Raw genomic sequence first — 26924 nt, 5'->3', positions numbered from 1 at the left:
CTGAGTCCTACTCAAAGCCTTTAATGTCATGCAGAGTTGTATGGATTGAGTAACACTTCAAAGTGTGGAATATGCATCTTTCTTAGTAGTTGGATGGAAGGTGCTACGTGTAATAATCTTCCTTTATCTTTGAGAAAATGTCCTGAGATGCTTTAGGCTAGTGGACCCCTAGAAACTTCACTGAAGGGGAAGCCTCCTCCATCTTTGTAGGTTTTGTCTCCATCTTCTGAATATCATGTATATATCTGAGAAATTCCGCTAGCATATCTGCTCCCTCATGTGCATCTTGTCACATTAACATGATGCCATTAATGTGGTGGATCAATGTAATGTTCTGAAGAATATCAGCATGGCTCAGGTTCTGAGATTTAACTTAGGACTATGCTATGACAATGGGGACACAGCAATTGGTATAGCCCTGGGTCAAGATAAATGTATACTGTTTTCTCTCCCAGGTGAATGCAAACTGTAGAGATGAAAAATATTGCCCTTGTCAAATCAATGACTGTATATGGTATGTGCATGGCCTTGCTAATCTGCTCTAGCAAAGACATTATATACAGCACATTGTCTGCAGTTGAGTCATAAACTCACTAAGTTGTAGTGGTCCACTGTCATGCTCAAAGATCCACCTGACTTTTGTAGGTTGGCAAAAAAAATTGAAGATGTCATGGGACTACATTTCATATGTTCTTACTTCTTTAATAGTGGCAATAACTGTTGCCACTTCACAGGATGAAGTATTATTTTGGATACACTATCTTAACTGGAGGGTAGTGGGACTTTTCAGAGGTTTTCATTTAGTCTTCCTCTTATAATAATTATTACCCCATTGGCCAAAGAACCAATGTGGAATTTCTTCCAATCACAGAGTGTGTCCACTATAATATATTCGAGACCAAGGTAATGTCACAAGGTGACTCCATGAGCCTAGTACACACTGTGATCTGAGACCTGTGCTTAAAGCTACATTTAGTACTCAGTCCTCATTGGTCTCCCACTCTAACAGAAGGGCCATGATATTGCTTTCAGTTCTTATTTATTAGTGTCAACTCAGGTCCTGTGTCCACCAGTCCTTGAAATATTTGGATGTTCCCTTTTTCCCATTGAACGATTACGTGAGAAAATGGTCACAGACTTTTTGGGGGGAAAGACTAGAGAATCGTTACCTAACCACTTGCCATGAGAGTGCAGGGTACTTCCTTCAGAGGACGTGGCTTCTCATTTAGTCAGTGAATTCCAGGCCTGAAAACTGCCTCAAGTCTCACAGTAGGCAAGAGAGTGTTGGGCTGTACCTTAACAAAATAGAGAACACTCATCACAGGGCCATCTGTGGAGAGAGGATTTTCAAGGGATTCACTGAGGCAGGTGCCCTTCTGTTCCTGATTATTCCTCCCTGAATTCTGTGGCTTGTACAGATTGAGTTAGACTGTATATCAGGTGACTATCATAGGCATGATTTAAAAATTTGGAAATATGTGGCCTCATCAGTCTTTATCTGTTGAGTGATTAAGATTTAGCTAGCTGTCCTGTGTCTGAGCCATCAAAATTTGCCTTTCCCACCTGGAAGGAGGAACATCAGAGGGCTTGCACTAGTTGTGAGCACTGTGGCCTCTTCTTACTCTACTAGAGACCTGCTCTGGCATTGGCCCGGGAGTCTCTCCTCTCTTAGATCACTTTCTAAGGTTAGAGACCTGCTCTGGCATTGGCCTGGGAGTCTCTCCTCTCTTAGATCGCTCTCTAAGGTTAGAGACCTGCTCTGGCATTGGCCTGGGAGTCTCTCCTCTCTTAGATCGCTCTCTAAGGTGACATGTTTCTACTTTGCTGGGTTCTGCCCAGTTTCAGATTCCACTGTGTAAGACACCATCCCACTTGCTTTCAATTATTTCATCTCTCCACAAACTGGCTCATTGATACGGGTTGTGACTATATCCACACTGGGAGTAAGAATAATGTGTACACACATGCATTGTGTGTTATGGGTGTGTATGTTTTGGGTAGAACAGGAGAGGTTGTGGTAGAAAAATCTCACTCAAATATCGTTTTTTTCCTTCTTTACAGCACCTTCTGTCTCCCTAGTTCATTATAAATCTAGGACTGAGACAAATAAAACATACCTCTCTGGGCTTCCTTCAAGCTTAACTTTCAGAGATCTGATACTGCACAGTAAACTTAGCTGTCAGAATATATATTGGCATTTGTTGACATTGGCATATATATGCCAATTATATTGGCATATATATATTGGCAAATCACAAAGGCATTTAATAGGTTTCTCATTATATTCTTGCAGATAAAATGAATGAATGTTGGATGAATGATAATAAACTTACCATAGTGGTTTTCAGTAACCATTCCCAAAGTTTATTGAGCTCCGAATCACTGTTAGCCTAGAGTTAGGTCTTTTGTGACATGCACTTGGTACTGTTTTCTTCAACATTTTAATCAATGACTTGGATAAAAATAAAGGTACATTTATCAAAGCAGAGGCAGATGAAAAATATTAAGAATTAAAAATGACAAATTATGGGACAAAATGAATAAGATGGAATTTGGAGAAGTATACTATGTTAGAATTATAATGCAGCTAAAAGACCATGCAGTTCTAACCACTGATTTTTTTTGGATAAGGAAACTGACACCTAGAGCGGGGAAGTGATTTAGCTAAAGTCACTCAACTTGATTGTAACAGAGTCAGGATTAAACTCTGAGTTGTTTTCCTAGTGCTATCTGCACTAAGTTTGATTTTTTTCACTTAATAATATTCTTAGATATCCTCAAAATTATCCTCAAAACTTGATTTTCAATTTGCTGAATTCCAATAGATATCAGAAACCATGCCTTTCAGTGTGGAATCCTATATTTTGTCCAAAACAAACAAAAATTGCTTACATTAGTATAGGAGAGACAAAGCAGATGTGAAAAAGTTATGATTTTTTTTCCTTTACCACAGTAAGTCTCTAAATTGTGATTTGACTTCATAAAAAGCTAATTCAGTCCTAGACTGCATCAGTAGACATGAAATATTCAGACTGAGAGTGGCTTTTTCTTGCATTTGCTCTGCAATGATCAGACCACTTCTGTAACACACTATCCAGTGTTGGGCTGTACCTTAACAAAACAGAGAACATTCATCACAGGGACATCTGTGGAGAGAGGATCTGGAAATCATAAAAGAAACTGAATATTGGTTAAAACGGACAATGAGATATTTCACCTAGGGGAAATGGACATTTTAGTTATGCATGTGTTTGTTTGCTTCGTACAAGAAAACATTTAGAAATAGCCATAAAATGACTGAGTGATTTTTTTTAATCGTGTTCAGTTCTGTCTAAAATGATCCAAATTTTCTGTAGTAAAGAGACTTTGGTAAGGCTGAATTTTCTGATTAAAAATACCATTAATCTTCTTTGCTTTTATTAATCTAAAATGATCCAATGCCCTTTTTCTTTTTCTTTCTTTCTTTTTTTTTTTTTTTAGAAACCACAAAGAGTTACATTTCTTTGTTTAGTACCTGAATATGTTACCCACTGAGCCTAAAGATATGAACCCCAGAGCACTTTTATTCCTTTGGCTGCTAGGCTGTATAAGCAATCTGCAGTAGAAATTTTATTTGAATATTTCTAAGTTAACCCAGCCTGAATGTCTATAGATTTATGAGTTGCCCCATTGTAGTCATAGGCTTGTTTTAAATCTGTGAAAGGATTTTATTTCAAAGCATAATTTATTTAATTGATAACTAATATCTTATTTCCACATGGTGTTAGGAGGTAGCTCAAAAAGACATTGAAAATAAAGTGTGCATTTTCTCTTTATTCTCTTGAAATTCCCATTTTAGAAAGATATGAGTTGAAAATATTTTATTCATTAAAACATTCAAAGACTATATGATTTGCTATAAAGAAAGCTTTGATCAACCTTTCCATAAGTGGGAAATTCAAAGTATTTTTAGGAACCATCTAGAAAGCAAATTTCTCTGATACAACTAAGACTGAAATAAAAAAATATAATAACTCACACTGATTTTTGTCAGTGAAATAAGAGAAGATAGTTAAAAGAATTAATTTTAAAAAATAAAATACAGCATAAACACTGATGGCCTTTGACCCTGCTATCTGAACTTTAATAACAATAATACTATGTGTGGGAACTGCGTCCAAGTGCTTTATATTTGTAACATGGACAATATACTCAATGAAGAATTTAGGTATAAAAAATGTAAATTTCTTTATTTTTATACAATTCAACCAAACCACTGTTTGAAGACCCTATTTTATATCAGAAAACGTAATAATTGTCGATTTTGAGTAAATTTAGTAAAGTTTAAACCCGGTCATTTCAGGTTTTCCTTCAACCCTCCTTCCCCCTTGGATGCAACTAATTTAGGGAGATTGAATCCTAAGGCCTTAGGGGTATTGTTGAGAAATGACTAAGAGAAATTAAGTCCTGCCTGGGTCACCGAACATCTGCTGGTGTCCATGGGATTGGTGTGTTCTTGGTTGGTCCTCAGTCTCCCTTCCCTTCCTGCATCCACTGAGTTAGCCAAGCTGCTATTCCACACATTTTCTCTCCTCCTCGGTCTAATTTCTTTGTCCCTACCATTTCTTATTCTTCTCAGAGGCAGAGGAGATTTGTGGTGCTCTCCCTCAGCACTCTGCAAAACGAAAAGTCCAGGGAGCTGGATCAGATCCTAAATAACTAGGTTCAGCATGCTGACATTTCAGATCAACCGCTGCTACGGTTCTGTCTAGAACTTGTCCCACATACCTGGCCCTACCTAGGAAATGGCAAAGTCGTCTTCTTTGAATTTCCAAGCTCTCTCATGGCATTCTACTATTTAATCCGCAGGGCTGGTGCTGCAGCTCATTGAAGAGATCCTCACCAGAGTCTGACTCTTTTGCTTCCTCCTCTTATTATTTCCCCAAGTCTTCAAAGATTTAAAAAATTTACCTTCATCTCTTCTCCATTTGGAGCAAAAGAAATGCCTAAGTATTTTTCCAGTTCTTTCTCTCCCAAACCTTGATCATTTTTTTTCATAAGGCCTAGTTTGCTGCCACTATTATTTTCTGGTTCTATTATAATACCTCTCTCTTGCAAAATGGGAGTGTCAAGTCCCATCCCAGGACAGAGGGGAAAGGCATCACTGCACTGAAAGAAAATGTGTGTGTGGGGGGGGGCGGATACTTCATAATATTGTTTGTTATACATTCACTTATAGCGCTTACTGATTTATTAAAGAAAGCCAGGTGCGTACATGGAAAGAAAGCCTGATGTCTCTTACAAGAATGTACTTCCTTAATGGCAGGGACTTGGTTTTCTTTACTAGAGAAGTGCAGGACACACAGCAGGTGCTCAAGAAATAACTGGTTGGATTTTTGTAGGAATGTGCATCCCATTTCAATCTAGATTGAAAGCGTTCTTAGGTTCCACAGTGTGGTTCACAGTGGGCCTGGAAGTAAATCAAATGACTTACAACTCTATCTTAAAACAGGACTAAAGCTTTCATAATTTCAAAATGAGAAATAGGTTCATTTTTACATTGCATCTTTGAAATGTTAGATAGCTTGAGTCATTTTATGATTGAACTCTGACAAATATCTAAAATGTGACTGCTGTGTTGGAAGAATGGAGATTAATGGAACTGTAAGCCATGTCCTGTAGCACACTGGTTCACCATGAATGGGTCCATAAGTGCCAGGCATTGATCCCCTTAGTGCTGAGGGTGGCAGGGGCCCCTTGGCTATCACCTCCATCTAAGAACAGCCCCCTCCTTTTGTCCAACTTGTCATGCAACTTCACAGAGCAGGAGGGGGTGGGTCTAATGTAAAAAGTCTGACCTTTATTCAAGTTATCCAACTTCTTTGATTGTTTCCTCTAAATGTTAAACTACCAAGTATTTAAAGCAATGTATCCAGCATATGAGATTACCAAGTATGTAAAGCAATGAAGATATATGTTATATTATATTTATTATATTATATTATATTATATTATATTACATATATAATATATTCACTGTTGACAGCCACACAGGGGCTATTCAGTAATATTGGTTAGTATTACCTTGTATGTAGAAAGGCTGATTTTGAACAAAGCTGTGTACATTTTTTATGTACTAGTTATGAAGTGCATGTCAACTTAAGCAGCAAAGAATCCTTCCCTATTTTAAAATATTAACTATGCAACAAATGTATCATTATCTTAAGGCCACTTTCTAAAAACTGAAAATGAACTGTGTTAGTATATAGGCAAATACATATTCTTTAGTCCATTTTATCTAATCTAATTGGTATATCAAATAAATTAGAAGAAAAAAAGTAAGTTCCAGGGTAATATATTAATTTATACTACTTAAATTGAAGTGTGTTCATTCTGAATTGTTCTTATTCATTCTGATTTTGGCAGTACATTGTGACATATGACTTGAAGAATTATTAATGACCTGGAAAAGAATAGCTTAAACCAAAGGCAGATCCTAACTATGGAATTACATATTAGTGAGAGATTAATACTTTCAAAAGACATATTCATTCATTGCTTATTCCTTTTCTTAGATTTCAACAGTTAATTTCTACAAAAAAAAATTATCCATTTCTCTCATAAGGTGCTAGATTAAGAATCCTGGGCAGCAATTTCTTTTGAAAGCTAAAAGACAGTATTTGACGGATAGCAAAAGAAGGCTATCATTTGTATTTCCATTTTGAAAGATGGAATAGAGTTCATCCTGAGAGATTATCTAAAATTTTAATTAAGTAAATACTTTGGCATAAAAAGAGAAGGTCATTCAACGATAGTATCTAAATAATTTTGACAGCTAGAGGTCTTTTATCAGTGTTACTTTTATTTTTAAGTGATTAGTTGTGCTATAGTGGGTGGTATAACAGGATCACCCCCCCAAACAAAAACAAACAAGTAAAATACCCTTATATTCTATAATGTGGATTTTTCACAGGATCTACATTGAATAAGCTGTTCAGTAATCAATAGATTTATGCTCCCATAATTATTCTTACAGAAGCCTAATGGTATTTACAAATTTTGCAGTTATCGTTACCTCTGATGGCTGAAAGAAACACCATTTTTGAGACCCATTGTTGTCTTTTACCCCCAAACTATTTGCATTTTCTAAATTTAAAATCAATGCTTAAAATTTTTTTAAAAAATGAAATTAATGCTTATTCATTTTTTAAAATCAAAATTCCATTTGAGATTTTAACTCACTTATTTTATCACTATTCTTTTTCTTCCTGGCTCTCCTTGTAAAACATAGAGATTAAATGAACTTTAATTATCCAAAAATGGAATAGTCAAGCTTGCTTGTCACCCTTCTATAATCTAAGACTGTAATAGAAAGAGAGGCAATATTTCTCTTTGCACTGTTTGGATAGAGTGCTATACATTTTTTAAAAAATTTTTATTGAATTAGAGCCTACCTTAACCATCTCATTCCAGATTTTACATTTTAATTGTTATAATGTCCAAATTACTCAGGGCAGTAACAGTGAAAGACAGAGTAAGTTTAAAAGCAAAGAATCACTTATAATCTATTCTAAAACATTTGCTTCAAGACAAGGCATAAGTAAGAAAGGACTGATTTTAAACAATAACACAGGCTCCTTCATTAGAGAAATAAAGTAAATTCTCCTTAGATTGCCCACAGGCTGCCATTTACCATTATCCAGTTTGATAATGAGTTTGACCAGGTATCTTTCTCTTTGATTCAAACTGTTCTCCCTAGATAAATAGCCCATAGGGAAGTAATCTCAATCCAAATTTCCTATGCCAGGAACATTGACAATCCTGGCATCCGAAACCACTAAAATCATTAAGTCAGATAATGGCTATTAAATGTAAGGTTCAGAAGGTTGTAAATTGATTCCAGATGTCTAAATAATCTGCATTCACATTAGCAGGAGGTACATCAAATATATATGTATGCTGTATATACATTAACCTACCACCTGCCAATTATATCAGGAGAGTAGAACAGGATCAGGAGTAATAAAATCTTAATAGCTGTAATCTAGAGCTCTGAAGCCAATCTTCTAATATGAAAATCCATATAGCTAACTCACCTTTACTTTTATCAAAATTGCTTTGAACTAAGGAAAGGAGGAAAAACCTTGGACATAAACACACTAATTCCATTAAAATCATATCTATTATTAACCTAAGGTAAAGTCTGAGAGGTATATTAAAAAGTGAGTCTTTGCTTTTCATTATTCATTCCAACAGAGGATTTTAACTGTTGGGAACCTAGTGTAATGCATTTCCTGAAGGTTCCTCAAGAATAATTTGGGGATGTTCCTGGTAAGTCTATGTCTCTACTTTTCTTTTGAATAGAATATGGATTATTTTGAAGATTTGGCCCATAGCAGCATAAAGTATAACGTGTTGAAAATCTTGATCTGTGTTTGTGGATTCCCTTCCCCCACTCTAATGACTAAATGACCTTAGAGGTAAATTAGTGTAGACTAGCTTACCTCTAAGTAAATTAGTAGGGTCCCATAGTTTGCTTAACACTCGTGGGGAGAATTTTAAATCTTAGTAATATCAGGGTGCCTGGGTGGCTCAGTCAGTTAAGCATCTGACTCTTGACTTCAGCTCAAGTCATGCTCTCAGTGTCCTGAGATTGCCCCAACTCAGGCGCTCCCCAGTCGGCAGGGAGTCTGCTTGAGATTCTTGGATTCTTTCTCTCTCTTCCTCTGCCCCTCCTCACTGTGCTCTTTCTCTCTCCCTGAAATAAATAAATAAATAAATCTTTTAAAAAACCACAGTGATATCTAATGGTCATAAATAGAGATTTCTAGATGTAAAATATTCAAGAGATCTCTCAGAAGTTGTCTTTAAGATTAAGGTACATACCTGGGCCTACGACGATTTAGCACTAATGAAAGAAACAAAAGGAATATGTACTCCTTTAGGGCATAGGATTTTTCCCCCTATTTTCCATTAAACATTTTAAAAAATATAAAGATATATAAAATATTTGAAGACACACAAGCTAAAATTTGGCATATTGCAATGAAATATAAAAGGTTAAAATGATACAAGCTGCTCTGCTGAAGAAAATATGTGAGCATGTTATGATTCTTCCCCTAAAGCAGTGATTCTGAATTTTTGGTGTTGTGGTCACTGAGGATTTCATCATAGTAATGAACTCTCTTACCAGATAAACTCCCTTTCACCCATTTCACATATATTTGACGACTGCCTGAAGCCAATCTATGAGCTTCCTAGAAGAAACCTCTTCTCAATGCTACAGTCCTCATCCTAAAATATTTTAGTCAAGTAGTTGAGGCAACCACACATGAATGTGATATGTGCCTCAAAAGGTTTGCAAGGAACTTTTACAGCTGTTTAGGTGAGGGGACGGTTATATATTGACAGAAGGAACTTGAAGTTCCATGCTGGAGATTTTATTTAAATTAGAACCACAGAATATACTGGTTTTGAGAAGAAACAGACTAGCTGAGTAGATTCCAGACAGGGGAGCTAATGTTAGGACAAGATCAGAGAAAAGAAATCTCTGGCATGTTTGGTGATCGTCTCAGCTCCTCAAATAAATTGACTGGGAAATAACTATTTGGAAGAATGTTGGAAAGCTGATTAGGATTGTATTGCATATCAGATTACATTTAAAAACACTTCACTGTTGGTAAATATTAAAAAAAATGCGACTTTATTTAAAGGGGCACAGGAAAGATTAATATGATGAAATTCACAGGATACAACACAAAAAATGAGAGGTGAGCAGAGAAAGATAAAAGTCCAAATTAGGGTTGTAACATTAAGAAAGGAAAGGAAGGGGCAAATTGTAAAAGAAAAACACAATTTGAGGTTATTTAAATGCATGCAAATATAAGCAGACCCTTAATTCACAATTTGTTGCAGTTGCTTACATTTCAATAGAGCACAAAGCATGCTTCATAGTTTTAGGAGGAGTTTCAAGGGGTCTGAACTATATTCTGCTCTGGAATGTTCATAGTGTTAACCAATTAAAGGCTACCAGAAGCTCCAGTTAACTTTATTTCAGCAATTATGTGTGAAGCCTCTATTAATATTCTAAAAAAAGCTAAGTATTCCTTAGTACACACTTTCTAATTCTTATAGCAGTAATGAATATTAATCACAATTCTCACTTTTGTTGTGACAAAGCCATATTTGCTTATCATTTTTATTTTACATATATCACTGTTTATCAGTGTACATATTGGGAAGAGGAGGTAATTTTGAGCTGTACAGATTTCTGAATAATCAAATATTTTGAAATAGAAGATTTCCTACTCTAGCTTCATTCAGGTGAAAATCATCTACTTGAAAATATCTTGGAAACTCAGAGTGAAAAACCATAAGAGCAAAGACTATAAAAAAAACAAAAACTTTTTATAAGGAGCAAAACTTTTATAATTACTAGATTCATGAAAAATAATTCAAATAAATTTAGCATTTTAAAAATCAGCAGGAGCAAGTAAAATAATTATGGATCCTAAGCACTGTATTAAAACACTTTTTATAAAGAACATGAACATGATGCTAATTACTTGTTTTTTCAGTTAATAATTAATATGGGGTAATTTTAGTTTTAGATGGGAATTTGGAGGCATGTAAAAGATGCTTTGAGATGACTTATTTTACTAGAATAAAGATATCAGAATTTTTTCATTTATTATAAAACATAAATCTATGTCTTCATGTCTGTCAATCTAATTTTATTTTCTATTCTTAGGTCTATAGTTGTTACTAAAAGAATGAATGATTTAGAATTTAATTATATTGACATTTTACAAAAGCTAACAAATAGATAAGTAATGAAATGTCTTCATTTTGATTTTTAGAAAAATGTAGACTTATATTTTCCAAAACAGAGAAATAAGTAACTATCACATTGTGACTTTGAGACAGAAAAGAATTTGTTTTCATTTTTGGTATTATCTGCTGATGTGTGACAGTTGCTTTTTTTTTTTTTTCCAGATGAGAGTTGTGCATCAAAGTTCAAGTCCTAAGAGATGTTATCAGTCTGAACAGCCCAGTGAACAAATATTTGTGAACCTCCTTCCAAATGAAATGTTCTATAGAAAGGTGGAAGTGGTAAGAAACCGTTGAAACAGTGGTTAAGAAGGTAGGTCTTTGTGGGTACTGATGGGAAATAGTCGTTAGGGGAAAGCTGCTTTACCACACAGGAAACAGAAAAACTCTTGAAAGCATCTTGTCCAGCTGTGGCAGAAGAATTTACATAGATAACATTTTAAGCCAGAGAGCTTGTACACACTCAACTGGTGACCAAGAAACGGGGAGGTGGAGGGCCGCAGGGGGAGAGTGGAACAAAAATGTTTTAAAATTGCAAGAGTTATTCACTGTGCATTTTACAAATCACATAGCTACAAATCTTCCCAGAAAAGATGTTCAAAATAAAGACCTACACGTCTCCCTATTAAAAAGAAATTAGGGGGCTCCTGGGTGGCTCAGTTGCTAAGCATGTGCCTTCGGCTCAGGTCATGATCCCAGGGTTCTGGGATCGAGCCCCTCATGACTCCCTGCTCAGCAGGAAGCCTGCTTCTCCCTCTCCCACTCCTCCTAACTGTGTTCCCTCTCTCACTGTGTCTCTCTGTCAAATAAATAAAATCTTAAAAAAAAGAAATTAGATGAGTTTTAATAGAGGTTAAAACAAAACAAAAAAGTTTATAAAGCAAAAAGTCAAATAATCATTTTATAGTTTAATATAACTATTCTTGAATGCCTTGAAATTGGAATATTTATATTTTCCGTTTACAGATGTTGAACACAAAATAAATATATATTTCTAATAAGTATTTAAAATGACAGTAACAACAAAGGTTGCCATTTTTTGCTCCTTGCTTAGGAACTGCTCTGTTGTGATTTCACTTAATTGCTCTGAAAAGTATCTGAGCTTAGAACTACTCTCCGCATGTTATAGATGAGTGAATCGAGACCCGGCATGGGGGTTGAGGCTCTTCACCAAGATCACAGGACGCAGAGTTTGAACGTCAGCGTGTTGAACTTCGTAGCTTGCGGCTTGCTGTGCTACCTCCACAGACGATTCTGAACCATAATCAAAATAATTAGTTTCCATTTTTGTTTAGTTCTCTCTTCTATTTTCAGTTATTTTTTTTCTCCCAGCATTTCATATGTCTCCATATATATCCGCATATTTTATCCTTAGAGAAAACTTTAGAAATGTTTTTTCGGAAAGGTTGTCTTTATGGTTGCTATTTTTGTTCATTATTCTGTTTTAATTATTCTTCTTCCCCAATATTTTGACATATTACCGGAGTTATTTCATTTTAAACACTTTGAAATTAAACATGCTTCAACAATAATATTGTGACTGTAACTCAAATTCTCATTCACATGTAAATAATTCTGTTTTTGCTATGAAATATATGTGGAGAAAAGAAGCATAAAGCAGAAAATGACCTAGAAATTAAAGTCTTTTTCAGCTTGATGCAGCGGTCTTTCATAATGTTCTATCCATCTGGTGCATTTATAATAGTTCATATATGTTGGTGATTTGTTTAAGCAACTCCAGTATTATTACTGGGGGGAAATCTCTTTAATTATATTGACACTTTACAAAAGCTAACAAATAGATAAATATGTTGGTGATTTGTTGGTGATTTGTTTAAGCAACTCCAGTACTATTATTGGGGGGAAATCTCAAAGATAAACACCCTGATACAGTAATCTCTAACTTGAGACCATCTGCACATACAAATAGTTTCTATGCATATTCTTTCTATCTTCTTGCCTATTTTATGAATCCCCTTTTTGTGGGTGCTCTAGTCTAGTAAGAAAACTACCTCCAGTTGCCTTTTCACTTGCATCTAAGATCTAAGCAAAAATATTGCACACCATCCTCTTTCTTCTTTTCCCTGATTTAAGTGCTTCAGGAAGGTGAGATTTGACCTGTACAACTGTTTTGTTTTATCCATGACTCCATGTTTCACTTACATATTGCCTGGTTCATCCCATTTCTAAGTGCTCTTCCAGTTTCCATCCCTCTTCTGATTACTCCTTGAACATATGAAAAGTCAATCTCTCCTTTTTTAAAGTATGTAGAAGACTTCTTGTACTTTTACCAATGTCACTATATATTTCTGTATCATACTCTAATTGAACTTATATCAGCCTAAAATATAATTACAAGACTATTTCACTGATTTTCTATTTTGCTTAATGACTAGTTTCTCACAACACATATTTGTGTGTTTTACAAGTGTTTACAATTCACTGGTGATGCTTAGCTAGGCTTGTTCAGGGCTACCCTGAGAACCAAGACAGGCCAAAGAATGACTGATTATAAATTGCCCTCTGAGACACAACCTTTTATGCTGGAAAATGGCTAAACTTGCAAGCATTTAAGACTGTCAAAAACTCTTTACAGGGTCCACAGTCACATTGTCATTAATTTTCTTTTTAATGCAGCTCTTTTGGATTTTGAAATAACAATAGATTCTTGAAATTAAAGCATTCGAATGAGGGGGACCATCTGTAGTAATCTAGTCCAATAATCTCATTTTACAGTTGAGGAAAGTGAGATTCAGCCTTTTATGTTCATTGGAGATTGGATCAGGGATCCAGTTATGTTCTGATTCCCAATGCTGTGTACTTAGTTTAGTAAAATTACTATCAGTTGGTTTCAGCCCATAAGGCATTGAGCCAAGGGTTCTGGCCAGATTAAAAATAAATGTCCAAAATAGTCTGGATGCCTTTTAAATGCCCAAACATTCCTATTTTAGAGGAAAAAATGAGATGTAACATTTTGGATGTCCTCATGGCACCTCATTCACACGCTTTCAGATTTTGAAGGTGCGAGTCTTGAATAGCATTTGGTGATCATACTCTTTTGGTCCAATTTTACCCTTAAGGCAATTTCTTTTAGCGTGAACCATATGAAATTACTAAAATGGAATCAACCTAAGTCACTAGGACTGAACACACACAGCCGTGAATGAGTAAATGCAAATTGACTTTGAGGACTTACACTTGACTTCTGTAACAGCATTAGAGTTTTTTCATCAGAAATATTTCTCATGCTGCACTTGAAAATGCAGTTCTTAGGTCTAGAAGAAGAGTTCGCAAAGAGCCTTTAGTCATATATTTCAGATTTTTTAAGCATCTTTAATCTTCTTCTCTGTAGGTTAAATTCCTTCAACGAAATGTCTTTACTTTGTTCAAAAGGTAATAATAGTTCATAGTCTTTGAATCTTCCATATGGTCTGCTCTCTAGCTCTTGCCCTGCAGTTGTTTCTGTGCCTTTCATTAAGCAGGATGAAGCTCAAAAATCATAAGCAGAGGGATCTGGGCTGTGTTTGTAGACAGTTCATTTTGATACTTTTATTTGCATGTTCTTTCTCTACATTACCATATCATAGGTAGATCTTTGTTTTTCACTGTATATATTATTTATCTTGATCCAGTCTGAACAAATAACTGGCCTCCTCTTGGCAATTTTAATTAAGTCCTTGTTAAATTAAAATGGGACACACTTAAATAGACACAAACACACACACAAATTTATGGACAAATAATAATCCTTGTACTATACCTTTTCAGGCGTACATTCTTGGAGTCTATATGAATTCTGGAAGCTATCCTAAATATGCTATTTTTCACTGGTTTTATAGGTACCACTGCTGAGACAAGGGACATTGGAGCATAAAAGCTAAAATGTGATGGAAATGAGTTCGATCAGTAGATCTTGTGGACAGAGTAGGTTCGACAGGCACAGGGCAAAGAGAAAGAATTTTATTGAATTTTTTAAATAAAATTTTAGAATTTAGGAAAGAACTTGAAATGTGTTAAAAAATATAAGAGGAGTAAGTTGAGAAAGGACTAAACACGAGTAAGAAAATGAAAATATAAATAAGTGTAAGTCTGTTGGGCAAAATGTAAAAATATTGGAAGAAGGATAAGTTAAGCAGACTAACTACTTTGGCAGTACAAAATAAATTATCTCTGTGTATACCCCCGATATCTATAATGAAAGAGAAAACAAACCACAAGCCTGAAATATTATTGTACAAAGAAATGAGAAACAATCATCATTGCTCTTGGTATTTATTTTACTTTTGGTCATATTGGACACAAATCATGCCCTATAAACTAAATATGGTATTACTGTATCAATCAAAATAATTTGTATTGATTCTACAACTTTTCTTCACTTTCACCTTTGTAAAACGCTTATATTGCATTATTGTTGTCAACTTATTGTGTGATGTCATTCATTAATCCCAATCATGTTAACATTTCAGACATCTTTAAAAGTGCAGAATTTTTTACTCCTTTGTAATATGTTAGGATTAAATAAAGATCACTTTAAAAAACATCTAGAATCTCATCAAAAAATACCTAGAGTATTTATCAAAGGAAACACATCAAATTGTTTTTTAAATCCCAGCTTTGCCTCACAAACATCTCTTCTGTGAGTAGAAGAGAATTCTTAGCATTTAGTGTAATATTTTAGATGCTTAAACTATCTAAATTAATATTTAGTTTCCATTTCTTTGGCCAGCTGGCTCTTTTTTCATGATCTGGATGATGGTGATGATGATGATGATGATGATGATGATGATGATGGGAAAAAGAAAGGAAGGTGGGGAGAGAAGAGGAGACTTTCTAAAGCAGTCATTTTAACTCATGACCTCATTTCCAAAATAAAGAATTTACTAAATAATCTCTAAAGTCATCCACAGGTCTAAAATTGTGAAATTTGTTATGCTCAGGTTTTATTTCTGACTTTTATTTAATATCTAATTTCAGAAATTAATTTACAGATAAGCTATCAAGTGTAAACAGCTCAACAAGACCCGCTCACATTCAAAAAAAAATTTTTATCTGTGTTTTTTCCCCTCTATGGTTATTTTTATTATTTTTTTAAATTTAATTTTATTATGTTATGTTAGTCACCATACAACACATCTTTAGTTTTTGATGTAGTGATCCCCAATTCATTGTTTTTGTATAACACCCAGTGCTCCATGCAGTACGTGCCCTCCTTAATACCCATCACCAGGCTAACCCATCCCCCACCCCCTCCCCTCTAGAACCCTCAGTTTGTTTCTCAGAGTCCCTAGTCTCTCATGGGTTCATCTCTCCCTCCGATTTCGCCCCCTTCATTTTTCCCTTCCTTCTTCTAATGTCCTCCATGCTATTTCTTATGTTCCACAAATAAGTGAAACCATATGATAATTGACTTTCTCTGCTTGACTTATTTCACTTAGCATAATCTCCTTCAGTCCCATCCACGTTGATGTAAAAGTCGGGTATTCATCCTTTCTGATGGCTGAGTAATATTCCATTGAATATATGGACCACATCTTCTTTATCCATTCATCTGTTGAAGGGCATCTCAGCTCTTTCCACAGTTTGACGCTTGTGGACATTGCTGCTATGAACATTGGGTTGCATATGGCCCTTCTTTTCACTACATCTGTGTCTTTGGGGTAAATACCCAGTAGTGCAATTGCTGGGTCATAGGGTAGCTCTATTTTTAACTTTCTGAGGCACCTCAACATTGTTTTCCAAAGTGGCTGTACCAACTTGCATTCCCACCAACAGTGTAAGAGGATTCCCCTTTCTCCACAACCTCTCCAACATTTGTTGTTTCTTGCCTTGTCAATTTTTGCCATTCTAACTGGTGTAAGGTGATATCTCAGTGTGGTTTTGAGTTGAATTTCCCTGATGGTTAATGATGATGAACATTTTTTTCATGTGTCTGTTAGGTATGTTTTCTTTGGAGAAGTGTCTGTTCATGTCTTCTGCCCATTTTTTGACTTGATTATTTATTTTTTGGGTGTTGAGTTTGAGAAGTTCTTTATAGATCATGGATACCAGCCCTTTATTTGTAGTGTCATTTGCAAATATCTTCTCCCATTCTGTGGGTTGCCTCTTTGTTTTGTTGACTGGTTCCTTTGCTGTGCAGAAGCTTTTTATCTTGATGAAGTCCCAAAAGTTCATTTTTGCTTTTGTTTCACTAGCCTTTGGAGATGTATCTTGAAAGAAGTTGCTGTGGCCGATGTCAAAGAGGTTACTGCCTATGTTCTCCTCTAGGATTTTGATGGATTCCTGTCTCACATTGAGGTCTTTCATCCACTTTGAGTTTGTCTTTGTATAGGGTGTTAGAGAATGGTCAAGTTTCATTCTTCTGCATGTGGCTGTCCAATTTTCCCAGCACCATTTATTGAAGAGACTGTCTTGTTTCCATTGCATATTTTCCTGCTTTGTTGAAGATTATTTGACCATAGAGTTGAGGGTCCATATCTGGGCTCGCTATTCTGTTGCATTGGTCTATATGTCCGTTTTTGTGCCAGTACCATGCTGTCTTGGTGATCACAGCTTTGTAATATAGCTTGAAATCGGGCAACATGATGCCCCCAGCTTTGTTTTTCTTTTTCAACACTTCCTTGGAGATTCAGGGTCTTTCTGATTCCATACAAATTATAGGACTTTTTATTCCAGCACTTTGAAAAATGTCATTGGAATTTTGATCGGGATGGCATTGAAGCTATAGATTGCTCTGGGTAGCAGACATTTTAACAAAGTTTATTCTTCTGATCCATGAGCATGGAATGTTTTTCCATCTTTTTGTGCCTTCTTCAACTTCCTTCATGAGTGTTCTGTAGTTCCTAGAGTATAGATCTTTTACCTCTTTGGTTAGTTTTACTCCGAGGCATTTTCTGGCTTTTGGTGCTATTGTAAATGGAATCATTTCTCTAATTTCTCTCTCTACAGTTGCATTGTTAGTGTATAAGAAAGCAACTGATTTCTGTGCATTGATATTGTACCCTGCCACATTACTGAATTGCTGTAGGAGTTCTAGTAATTTGGGGGTGGAGTCTTTTGGGTTTTCCACATAAAGTGTCATGTCATCTGCAAAAAGAGAGAGTTTGACTTCTTCTTTGCCAGTTTGAATACGTTTTATTTCTTTTTGTTGTCTGATTGCTATGGCTAGGACTTCTAGTACTATGTTGAACAATAGTGGCAAGAGTGGGCATCCTTGACATGTTCCTGATCTTAAGGGAAAGGCTCTCAGCTTTTCCCCCATTGAGGATGATATTCGCTGTGGGTTTTTCATAGATGGATTTTATGAACTTGTAGAATGTTCCCTCTATCCCTATACTCTGAAGAGTTTTAATCAGGAAAGGATGTTGTATTTTGTCAAATGCTTTTTCTGCATCAATTGAGAGGACCATATGGTTCTTTTCTCTCCTCTTATTAATGTGTTCTACCACACTGATTGATTTGCGAATGTTGAACCACCCTTGCATCCCGGGGATAAATCCCACTTGGTCATGGTGGATGATCCTTTTAATGTATTGTTGGATCCTATTAGCTAGGATTTTGTTGAGGATTTTGGAATCCATATTCATCAGGGATATTGGTCTGAAATTCTCCTTTTTGTTGGAGTCTTTGCCTGGTTTGGGGATTAAGGTAATGCTGGCCTCATAGAATGAGGCTGGAAGCTTTCCTTCTGTTTCTACCTTTTGAAACAGCTTCAGGAGACTAGGTATTATTTCTTCTTTGAATGTTTGGTAGAATTCCCCAGGGAATCCATCAGGCCCTGGACTCTTGTTTTTTGGGAGGTTTTTGATCACTGCTTCAATCTCATTACTGGTTATTGACCTATTCAGGTTGTCAATTTCTTCCTGTTTCAGTCTTGGGAGTTTATAGGAATCCAGGAAGGTATCCATTTTATCCAGGTTGCTCAGCTTATTGGCATATAGTTATTGATAATAATTTCTAATAATTGTTTCCGTTTCCTTGGTGTTAGTCATGGTCTCTGCCCTTTTATTCATAATTTTGTTAATTTGGGTCCTTTCTTTTTTCTTTTGGATAAGTCTGGCTAGTGGTTTATCCATCTTCTTAATTCTTTCAAAGAACCAGCTTCTGAGAACTTCCCTATCTGGGGAATGAAACAAACATTCGTGTCCTAGAGGCAGAGAGGACCCCTCCCAAGATCAGGGAAAATAGGCCAACACCCCGTCAGGTAATAGTAAAACTCGTGAATCTTAGAACCAAGGAAACCATCTTAAGGGTTGGGGGAAGAGATTCCTTACGTACAGAGGGAGGAACATCAGAATAATGTCAGACCTATCCACACAGACCTGGCAAGCCAGAAAGGCCTAGCAAGACATATTCAGGGTACTAAACAAGAAGAAAATGCAGCCAAGAATACTTTATCTGGCAAGGCTGTCATTTAGAATGGATGGAGAGATGCAGAGCTTCCAAGACTGGCAGAAACTGAACAAATATGTGACCATTAAGCCGGCCCTGCAAGAAATGTTAAGGGGGGTTCTATGAAAGGAAAAAGACCCCAAGAATGATATAGAACAGAAATTTACAGGGACAATCTATAAAAACAAGGTCTTCACAGGCAACATGATGACAATTAATTCATATCTCTCAATAACCACTCTCAACGTGAATGGCCTAAATGCTCCCATAAAAATGGCACAGGCTTGCAGATTGGATAAAAAGACAGGACCCATCCATATGCTGTCTACAAGAGACTCATTTGGAACCTAAAGATACATCCAGACTGAAAGTGAAGGGATGGAGATCCATCTTCCATGCCAACGGACCTCAAAAGAAAGATGGTGTAGCAATTCTTATATCAGACAAATTAGATTTTAAACTAAAGACTGTAGTTAGAGACACAGAAGGATGCTATATCATTCTTAAAGGATCTATCCAACAAGAAGATCTAACAATTGTAAATATCTACATGCCAACATGGGAGCAGCCATCTACACAAGTCAACCGTTAACCAAAATAGTCATATTGATAACAATATGTTAATTGTAGGAGACCTCAATACTCCACTCTCAGCAACAGACAGATCATCTAAGCAGAAAAATCAACAAAGAAACAAGAGCTTTGAATGACACACTGGACCAGATGGACCTCATAGATATACACAGAACATTCTACCCTAAAACAACAGAATACTCGTTCTTCTCGAGCACACATGGAACTTTCTCCAGAATAGACCACATACTGGTCACAAATCAGGTCTCAACCAATACCAAAACATTGAGATTATTCCCTGCATATTCTCACACTATAATGCTTTAAAACTGGAACTCAATCACAAGAAAACATTTGGAAGAAATTCAAACACTTGGAAGCTAAAGACCACTTTGCTCAAGAATGTTTGGGTCAACCAGGAAATCAAAGAAGAACTTAAACAATTCATGGAAACCAATGAGAATGAAAACACATCGGTCCAAAATCTATGGGATACTGCAAAGGCGGTTCTAAGGGTGAAATACATAGCCATCCAAACCTCACTCAAAAAAATAGAAAAGCCCTGAAATCACCAACTAACTCTACACCTTAAAGAACTAGAGAAAAAGCAACAAGCAATGCCAAAGCCACGCATTAGAAGAGAAATAATTAAGATTAGTGCAGAGATCAATGAATTAGAAACCAGAAACACAGTAGATCAAATCAACGAAAGTAGAAGCCTCTATGGTTATTTTTAAAGTATTTAAGTTTAGTTAAAAAAAAAACCCACTACATTAAATCATGTCCAATTTTAACTTATACAGTAGATCATGGTTAGTAGAAAAAGCACAGCCCCTACTCCTCAGAAGACTGAGTTGATATCCATATTCAGCCACTTATTATCTCTCAGAATTTGAGGCAGTTTTGAACATCACTGAGCACCTGTCTATTAGTTTTGAAAGGGAAGCTATAATACCAACTTTGAAGTATTTTGGCCAACTAAATAAGATTATATATGCAAGTCATCTAGCAGTCATAAAAGATAAATAATAGCTACTCTAAGTAAAAAACTCTACATTTGCTTTTCTGTTCCCACTTGTCTTGAAATTACTAAAATTTATTAAAAACTATTTTATTTTAAAATGTTATATTCTTAAAATCCTGAATCTGTCTCCCTTTTACATTTATTTCCATGTTACCTATGGGATGGGGTTACATTTCAAATAGTGCCAAGTGTTCATATGATTTTATTCTATCAATTACACAAACTTTTAATATTTATTTTTAAAAAGCTATGTTTAATAAAAATGTCATTTTCAAAAAGATTCTTTTTATTTCAAAAGGTAGACTACTATTTGTTCATGTTTCTAGTTACTATGAATAACCAATTAGTTCTCATTGAGATATGAATGAATTTTCATCTACTGGTAGAGATTGGAAATGTGACTTTGGGAGGAAGTACACCACGTGGTTTGAGATTATATTAAATGCTTTTGAGTCTATTACATCCCAGAATATACAAATGAATACACCGTAAGTAGATATCTATAAAAAAATCAGTAGATAGGATTCTAACCGACTTAGGTCCGATATAAAATATGACTGAATCTAATTACGTATTTTTGTGTAAACTGTGGTTGTGCTATTATTACTGTTTTTGATGATGATGATGATGATTCCAGGTTTTTAAATTACATGGCCAAGAAGAAATACATGATTAGTTTTCTTTAAAGAGATGGCTCTGCTCAACTCAATTTTCATTTGTCAGCCAAAGCAGTTCAAATTAAAAATTTTGGTAACACAGGATGAGGGTACTGAACTAGATGGAAGAAATTTTACACTTGGCGACTCTTACCACAGAAATGAGTGCCATTGCATATACATCATTAGAAAATAGAATTGATGGATCATCCACATGGTTGAGGTGGACACTAATGGAAAATCCTGTGAATCTGCTGAGATCATTGGAATATGCCACTGTAGAGAGGAGCACTGCAACAGTATAAGTGAGCCAAATCATTCCAGGATTTCTGGTTTGGAAAGTGTGATGAATGGTTTTCTGGTGAGGGAGAGAGAAAAAGAGAAGAATTTGAAAAATACACTTTGTTCGTTGCCAAAATATTTAAGATAAATTACACAAAGGCTGGAACCTAATTTTCAGAATGCCAAATCATAATGCACGGGGCATTTCCTGAATCCTCAATTCAACACTTGATAATAACATTAGAAAAGTTTACATCACTTCTGAGATAATAGCAGGATTCAATAGAGAAACATGTGAATGACAAGACTATGCTCTAGTTCATCATTTGGCCAACTGCTGATTCACCAACTGTCACTCCAGCCAGTTCACATGGAGGCTGATGAGTGTGCCTTGAGTTATCACAACAGGAACAGCATGAATAGGCAACAAAAGAAACTGAGTTTCTCACAATGGCATCCACTATGAAAATCATTGGATCTTTTAGGATAATAAAGATTGAAATAATTTGGGTAACACTCATATATTTAGCCATTCATTATTTTTAATGACATTTTAATCAATGTGCAAGGAGGAAAGCAGTATAAAAGGAGATTGAATTCACCACACTTAAATTATTCAGTTCAGTATCTGGTGAATAGTCCATCTTTTTCAGTTAATCTTCCTACAGAGCTGCCCCCAGAAAGCCTACTCATGTCTAAAAGGTTCTTGAAGGTTACTTTTAATTTCCACTGTTGATGAAACTACTTTTGGCAATCAAAGACTTCCTACAGTTAAAGACCTAAAGGCACTCTCAAGTATACACAAATGCTTCATGGCAGTAGCTATAAATATGGTTGAACATTTGTGTATTTGAGGAGGGATGAGATAATGTGAGAAAGTTAAGATGGCCTTTGGGTATATATTCCTGAGTTAATATTTACCATAGTCATCTTTATCCATACAAAAAAAAATATTATAGTATATATTTGTTATGTAGTAGGATGTGTTTCAAATATTTGGGGATATTGAAAAAGCACATACAAATAAATAAATTATAAATTCTATATTTTGTATTACTTCACATTCAAATTTCATACTGTGGTTTTTCTGTGACATTTACATCAGTACATATGCGTATATATGTCAAAAGAAAATATCCAAATATATATCTTAATATTCTGAAATTATACTGTGTAAAATATTTATTCAAATAATAACTTCCTTTTTTTAGGGGATGAAAATTAGGAATTGAAATTATCCTGTAAAAAAGTGCAGTAGCGACAGAGCCAGGGGCAGAACAAGATGGCGGAGGAGTAGGAGACCTGGATTTCGTCTGGTCTCAGGAATTCAGCTGAATAGGGATCAAACCATTCTGAACACCTACGAACTCAACAGGAGATCAAAGATAAGAATAGTAACAACACTCTGAACAGAAAAGCGACCACTTTCTGGAAGGTAAGACGTGCGGAGAAGTGAATCCGAGGCGATATTCGGGAGGATAGACGGCGGGGGAGGGGGCCTCCGTCGGCCGCTTCTGGCAAGTGCTAGAGCCGCGGAGCACAAAATCGGACCTTTTAGAAGCCGGCTCCGCTGAGGGATGTCGCTCCAGTGGCTAAGTGGGAGGTGGAACCCTCGCGGGACAGTGTGGTCTCAGGACCCTCGGGGTCACAGAAAGACCGGGGGTGCCTCAGTGCGGCAGAGCTCCCAGGTATTGGAGCGGGGAAGCCGGCTGCAGAGACGGAGCCGAGGCGCGGGCTCTCAGCTCGGGGTGGCCATAAACTGCGATCAGTGACACAGTCGGGCCACTGCTCCTCCAGGAGGGACCCAACAAGCGCCAGAGCTGGGGAGACTCCCCTTCCTCCCCTGGGAGGAGCGGCGCGGAAGCGTACCGCAGGGATCTCCTGGGTTTGGAGACTCCACACGGGGTCGGGTGCCAGAGATAGAAACGCTCGGTCACAGGCCGGGTGAGCACGGAGTGCGGCCGGAGACCAGGGACACGGGAGTGACTGCTTTTCTCTGGGGGCGCATTGAGGAGCAGGGCCCCGAGTTCTCAGCTCCTCCAGGCAGAGATTGGAGGCTATGATTTTCACCCTGGTCCTCCAAAGCTGAACCGAGAGCTTGCAGGGAACAAAAGCTCCTGAGAGCAAACGGGAGCAGCTTGCTTAGCCCTGACTCACAAGGGCAGGGCAATTCCGCCTCTGGCAAAGACATTTGGGAATCATGGCAACAGGCCCCTCCCCCAGAAGATCAGCATGAACAGCCAGCAAGCCAAGACCAAGTTTACCGATCAAGGAGAATGGGAGAACTCCAGCGCTAGGGGAATACTGCACATAGAATTAATGGCTTTTTTTAACCATAATTCATTAGTTTTTCAAAGTTAATTTTTTTAACTGTTTTTTTAATGAATTTTTCTTTTTCCCTTTTTCAAAAAACATCTTATCAATCCCTTTTTTAAAAAAATCATTTTTTATTTTTCATTTTTAGAGTCATATTTTTATCCCTTCATAGTAGTTACCCTTATTTTTGGCATATATATATATAAGTTGTTCTCTCCTTAAAATTTTGAGATACAATTTCTTCTTTTTTTTTTTTTTTTTTTTTTTTTTTTTTTTTCATGGTAAAGTCTGCTTTATTGGTGGCAGTTAGTATAAGTCAATAAATATTGATCCCCAAAGAAGAACTCATTTATTTATCTGGTCCATAGAGAGCAGAATGGAACTGAACCAACTGCCTGCTGAGATGATAAACTGAAGTCAATCCTGCTTCTTGGGAAATGAAGCCATAGCTAGCTGATATATGGCATATGCTGTTCCACCAACTGTAAGGATCATAGTGGCTCTATACAGGAGGGCATCAGCTACTCCACCCTTCAGATGCACTGGAATTCCATTATCCTCCTGAAATAGCTTTTGTTTCTCTGGAACTTTATTTTCAAACTGCCTGCGTGAAGCAGTACTTATGGTCCTCTGGGCAATCTGACGAAGAGCCAGCCGATTCCACATCTTGGCTCAGTTACTATCCACCAACCGTGACAACCGACCACCAGGAACCAATTTCTTCTAACATATCAAAATATACCCTAAGTCACTAATGAATGGCTTTGTTCTAGTCTCCTACCTGATCACATTCTCTCCTTTTTTCTTTTTTTTTAAATCTTCTTTCTTTTTAAAAACAACTTCTTATCCTATCAATTCCTTTTATAAAATCTTTTATAATTTTCATCTTTACAGTCATCTGCCATCCCTTCATTGTATCAATCCTTATTTGTACATATATAAGTCTTTCTTCCTTTAAAATTTTAGCAGGCATTTTCTTCTAACAGACCAAAATATGCCCAAAAGCTAGTGTGTGGCACTGATCTATGCACTAGCCTGATCATATTTGATCATATTCTGTTTTTTGTTTTGTTTTGTTTTCTTCTGTTTTTCTTTGTTTTTATCTTTTTCTTTTTCCTTTTTTTTTCTCTCTTTTTTCTTTCCCTTTCTTGTCCCCTGGTTTCAGGTCTTTTCTGATTTGTATAGAGTATATTTGCTGGAGACGTTGTTAACCTGTTAGCATTCTGTTCTCTCCTTCAACTGTTCTCCTCTGGAGAAAATGACAAGACGAAAAAAATCATCTCAGCAAAAAGAACAAGAGGTAGTACCATCTGCCAGGGATGTACTCAATACTGACATTAGTATGATGTCGGACCTAGAGTTCAGAATCATGACTTTAAAAATACTAGCTGGGCTTGAAAAAAGTGTGGAAGTTATTAGAGAAACCCTTTCTGGAGAAATAAAAGAACTAAAATCTAACCAAGTCTAAATCAAAAAGGCTATTAATGAGGTGCAATAAAAAATGGGGGCACTAACTGCTAGGATAAATGAGGCAGAAGAGAGAATCAGTGATATGGAAGACCAAATGATGGAAAATAAAGAAGTTGAGAAAAAGAGAGATAAACAACTACAGGATCACGAGGGCAGAATTCGAGAGATAAGCGATACGATAAGACAAAACATTAGAATAATTGGGATCCCAGAAGAAGAAGAAAGAGAGAGGGGGGCAGAAGGTATATTGGAGCAAATTATAGCAGAGAACTTCCCTAATGTGGGGAAGGAAACAGGCATCAAAATCCAGGAGGCACAGAGAACCCCTCTCAAAATCAATAAAAATAGGTCAACACCCCGACATCTAATAGTAAAACTTACAAATCTCAGAGACAAAGAGAAAATCCTGAAAGCAGCTCGGGAGAAGAGATATGTAACCTACAATGGTAGAAACATTAGATTGGCAACAGACCTATCCACAGAGACCTGGCAGGCCAGAAGGATTGCCATGATATCTTCAGAGCACTAAACGAGAAAAATATGTAGCCAAGAATACTATATCCAGCTAGGCTATCACTGAAAATAGAAGGAGAGATAAAAAGCTTCCAGGACAAACAAAAACTAAAGAAATTTGCAAACACAAAACCAGCCATCCAAGAAATATTGAAAGAGGTCCTCTAAGCAAAAAGAGAGCCTAAAAGCAGCATAGATCAGAAAGGAATACAGACAAAATACAGCAACAGTCACCTTACAGGCAATATAATGGCACTAAATTCATACCTTTCAATAGTTACCCTGAATGTAAATGGGCTAAATGCCCCAATCAAAAGACACAGGCTATCAGATTGGATTAAAAAACAAGACCCATCCATATGCTGTCTGCAAGAGCTCATTTTAGACCCAAAGACACCCCGAGATTGAAAGTGAGGGGGTGGAAAACCATTTACCATGCTAATGGACACCAAAAGAAAGCTGGGGTGGCAATCCTTATATCAGACAAATTGGATTTTAAAACAAAGACTGTAATAAGAGATGAAGAAGGACACTATATCCTACTTAAAGGGTCTATCCAACAAGAAGATCTAACAATTGTAAATATCTATGCCCCTAACGTGGAAGCAGCCAGTTATATAAGGCAATTAATAACAAAAACGAAGAAACACATTGACAACAATACAATAATAGTGGGGTACTTTAACACCCCCCTGACTGAAATGGACAGATCCTCTAAGCAAAAGATCAACAAGGAAATAAAGACTTTAAATGAAACACAGGACCAAATGGACTTTACAGACATTTAGAACATTCCATCCCAAAGCAACAGAATACACATTCTTCTCTAGTGCCCATGGAACATTCTCCAGAATTGATCACATCTTATGTCACAAATCAGGTCTCAACTG

General features: G+C 36.4%; 1 protein-coding gene and 1 pseudogene across 1 annotated transcript; both read right to left on the bottom strand.

Moving 5' to 3' along the window:
- The window catches only part of LOC113932620, a 208862-nt pseudogene that overhangs the window by 59447 nt on the left and 122491 nt on the right, over positions 1-26924 (bottom strand).
- On the bottom strand, positions 24296-24762 carry LOC118356054 (cytochrome c oxidase subunit 7A2, mitochondrial-like). Its single transcript, XM_035722604.1, has one exon. The coding sequence runs from the start codon at positions 24715-24717 to the stop codon at positions 24469-24471; it is 249 nt and encodes an 82-aa protein (XP_035578497.1). The 5' UTR covers positions 24718-24762; the 3' UTR covers positions 24296-24468.

Source organism: Zalophus californianus, chromosome 10 (assembly GCF_009762305.2).
Source record: "Zalophus californianus isolate mZalCal1 chromosome 10, mZalCal1.pri.v2, whole genome shotgun sequence".
Lineage (NCBI taxonomy): Eukaryota > Metazoa > Chordata > Mammalia > Carnivora > Otariidae > Zalophus > Zalophus californianus.
The sequence above is the reverse complement of the archived record's forward strand: the minus strand, read 5'-3'. Positions and strand labels throughout refer to the sequence as shown.

What these genes read in the sequence shown, in the direction of transcription:
- LOC118356054 (XM_035722604.1), bottom strand. Translation starts at nt 24,717, where the DNA reads ATGTGGAATCGGCTGGCTCTTCGTCAGATTGCCCAGAGGACCATAAGT.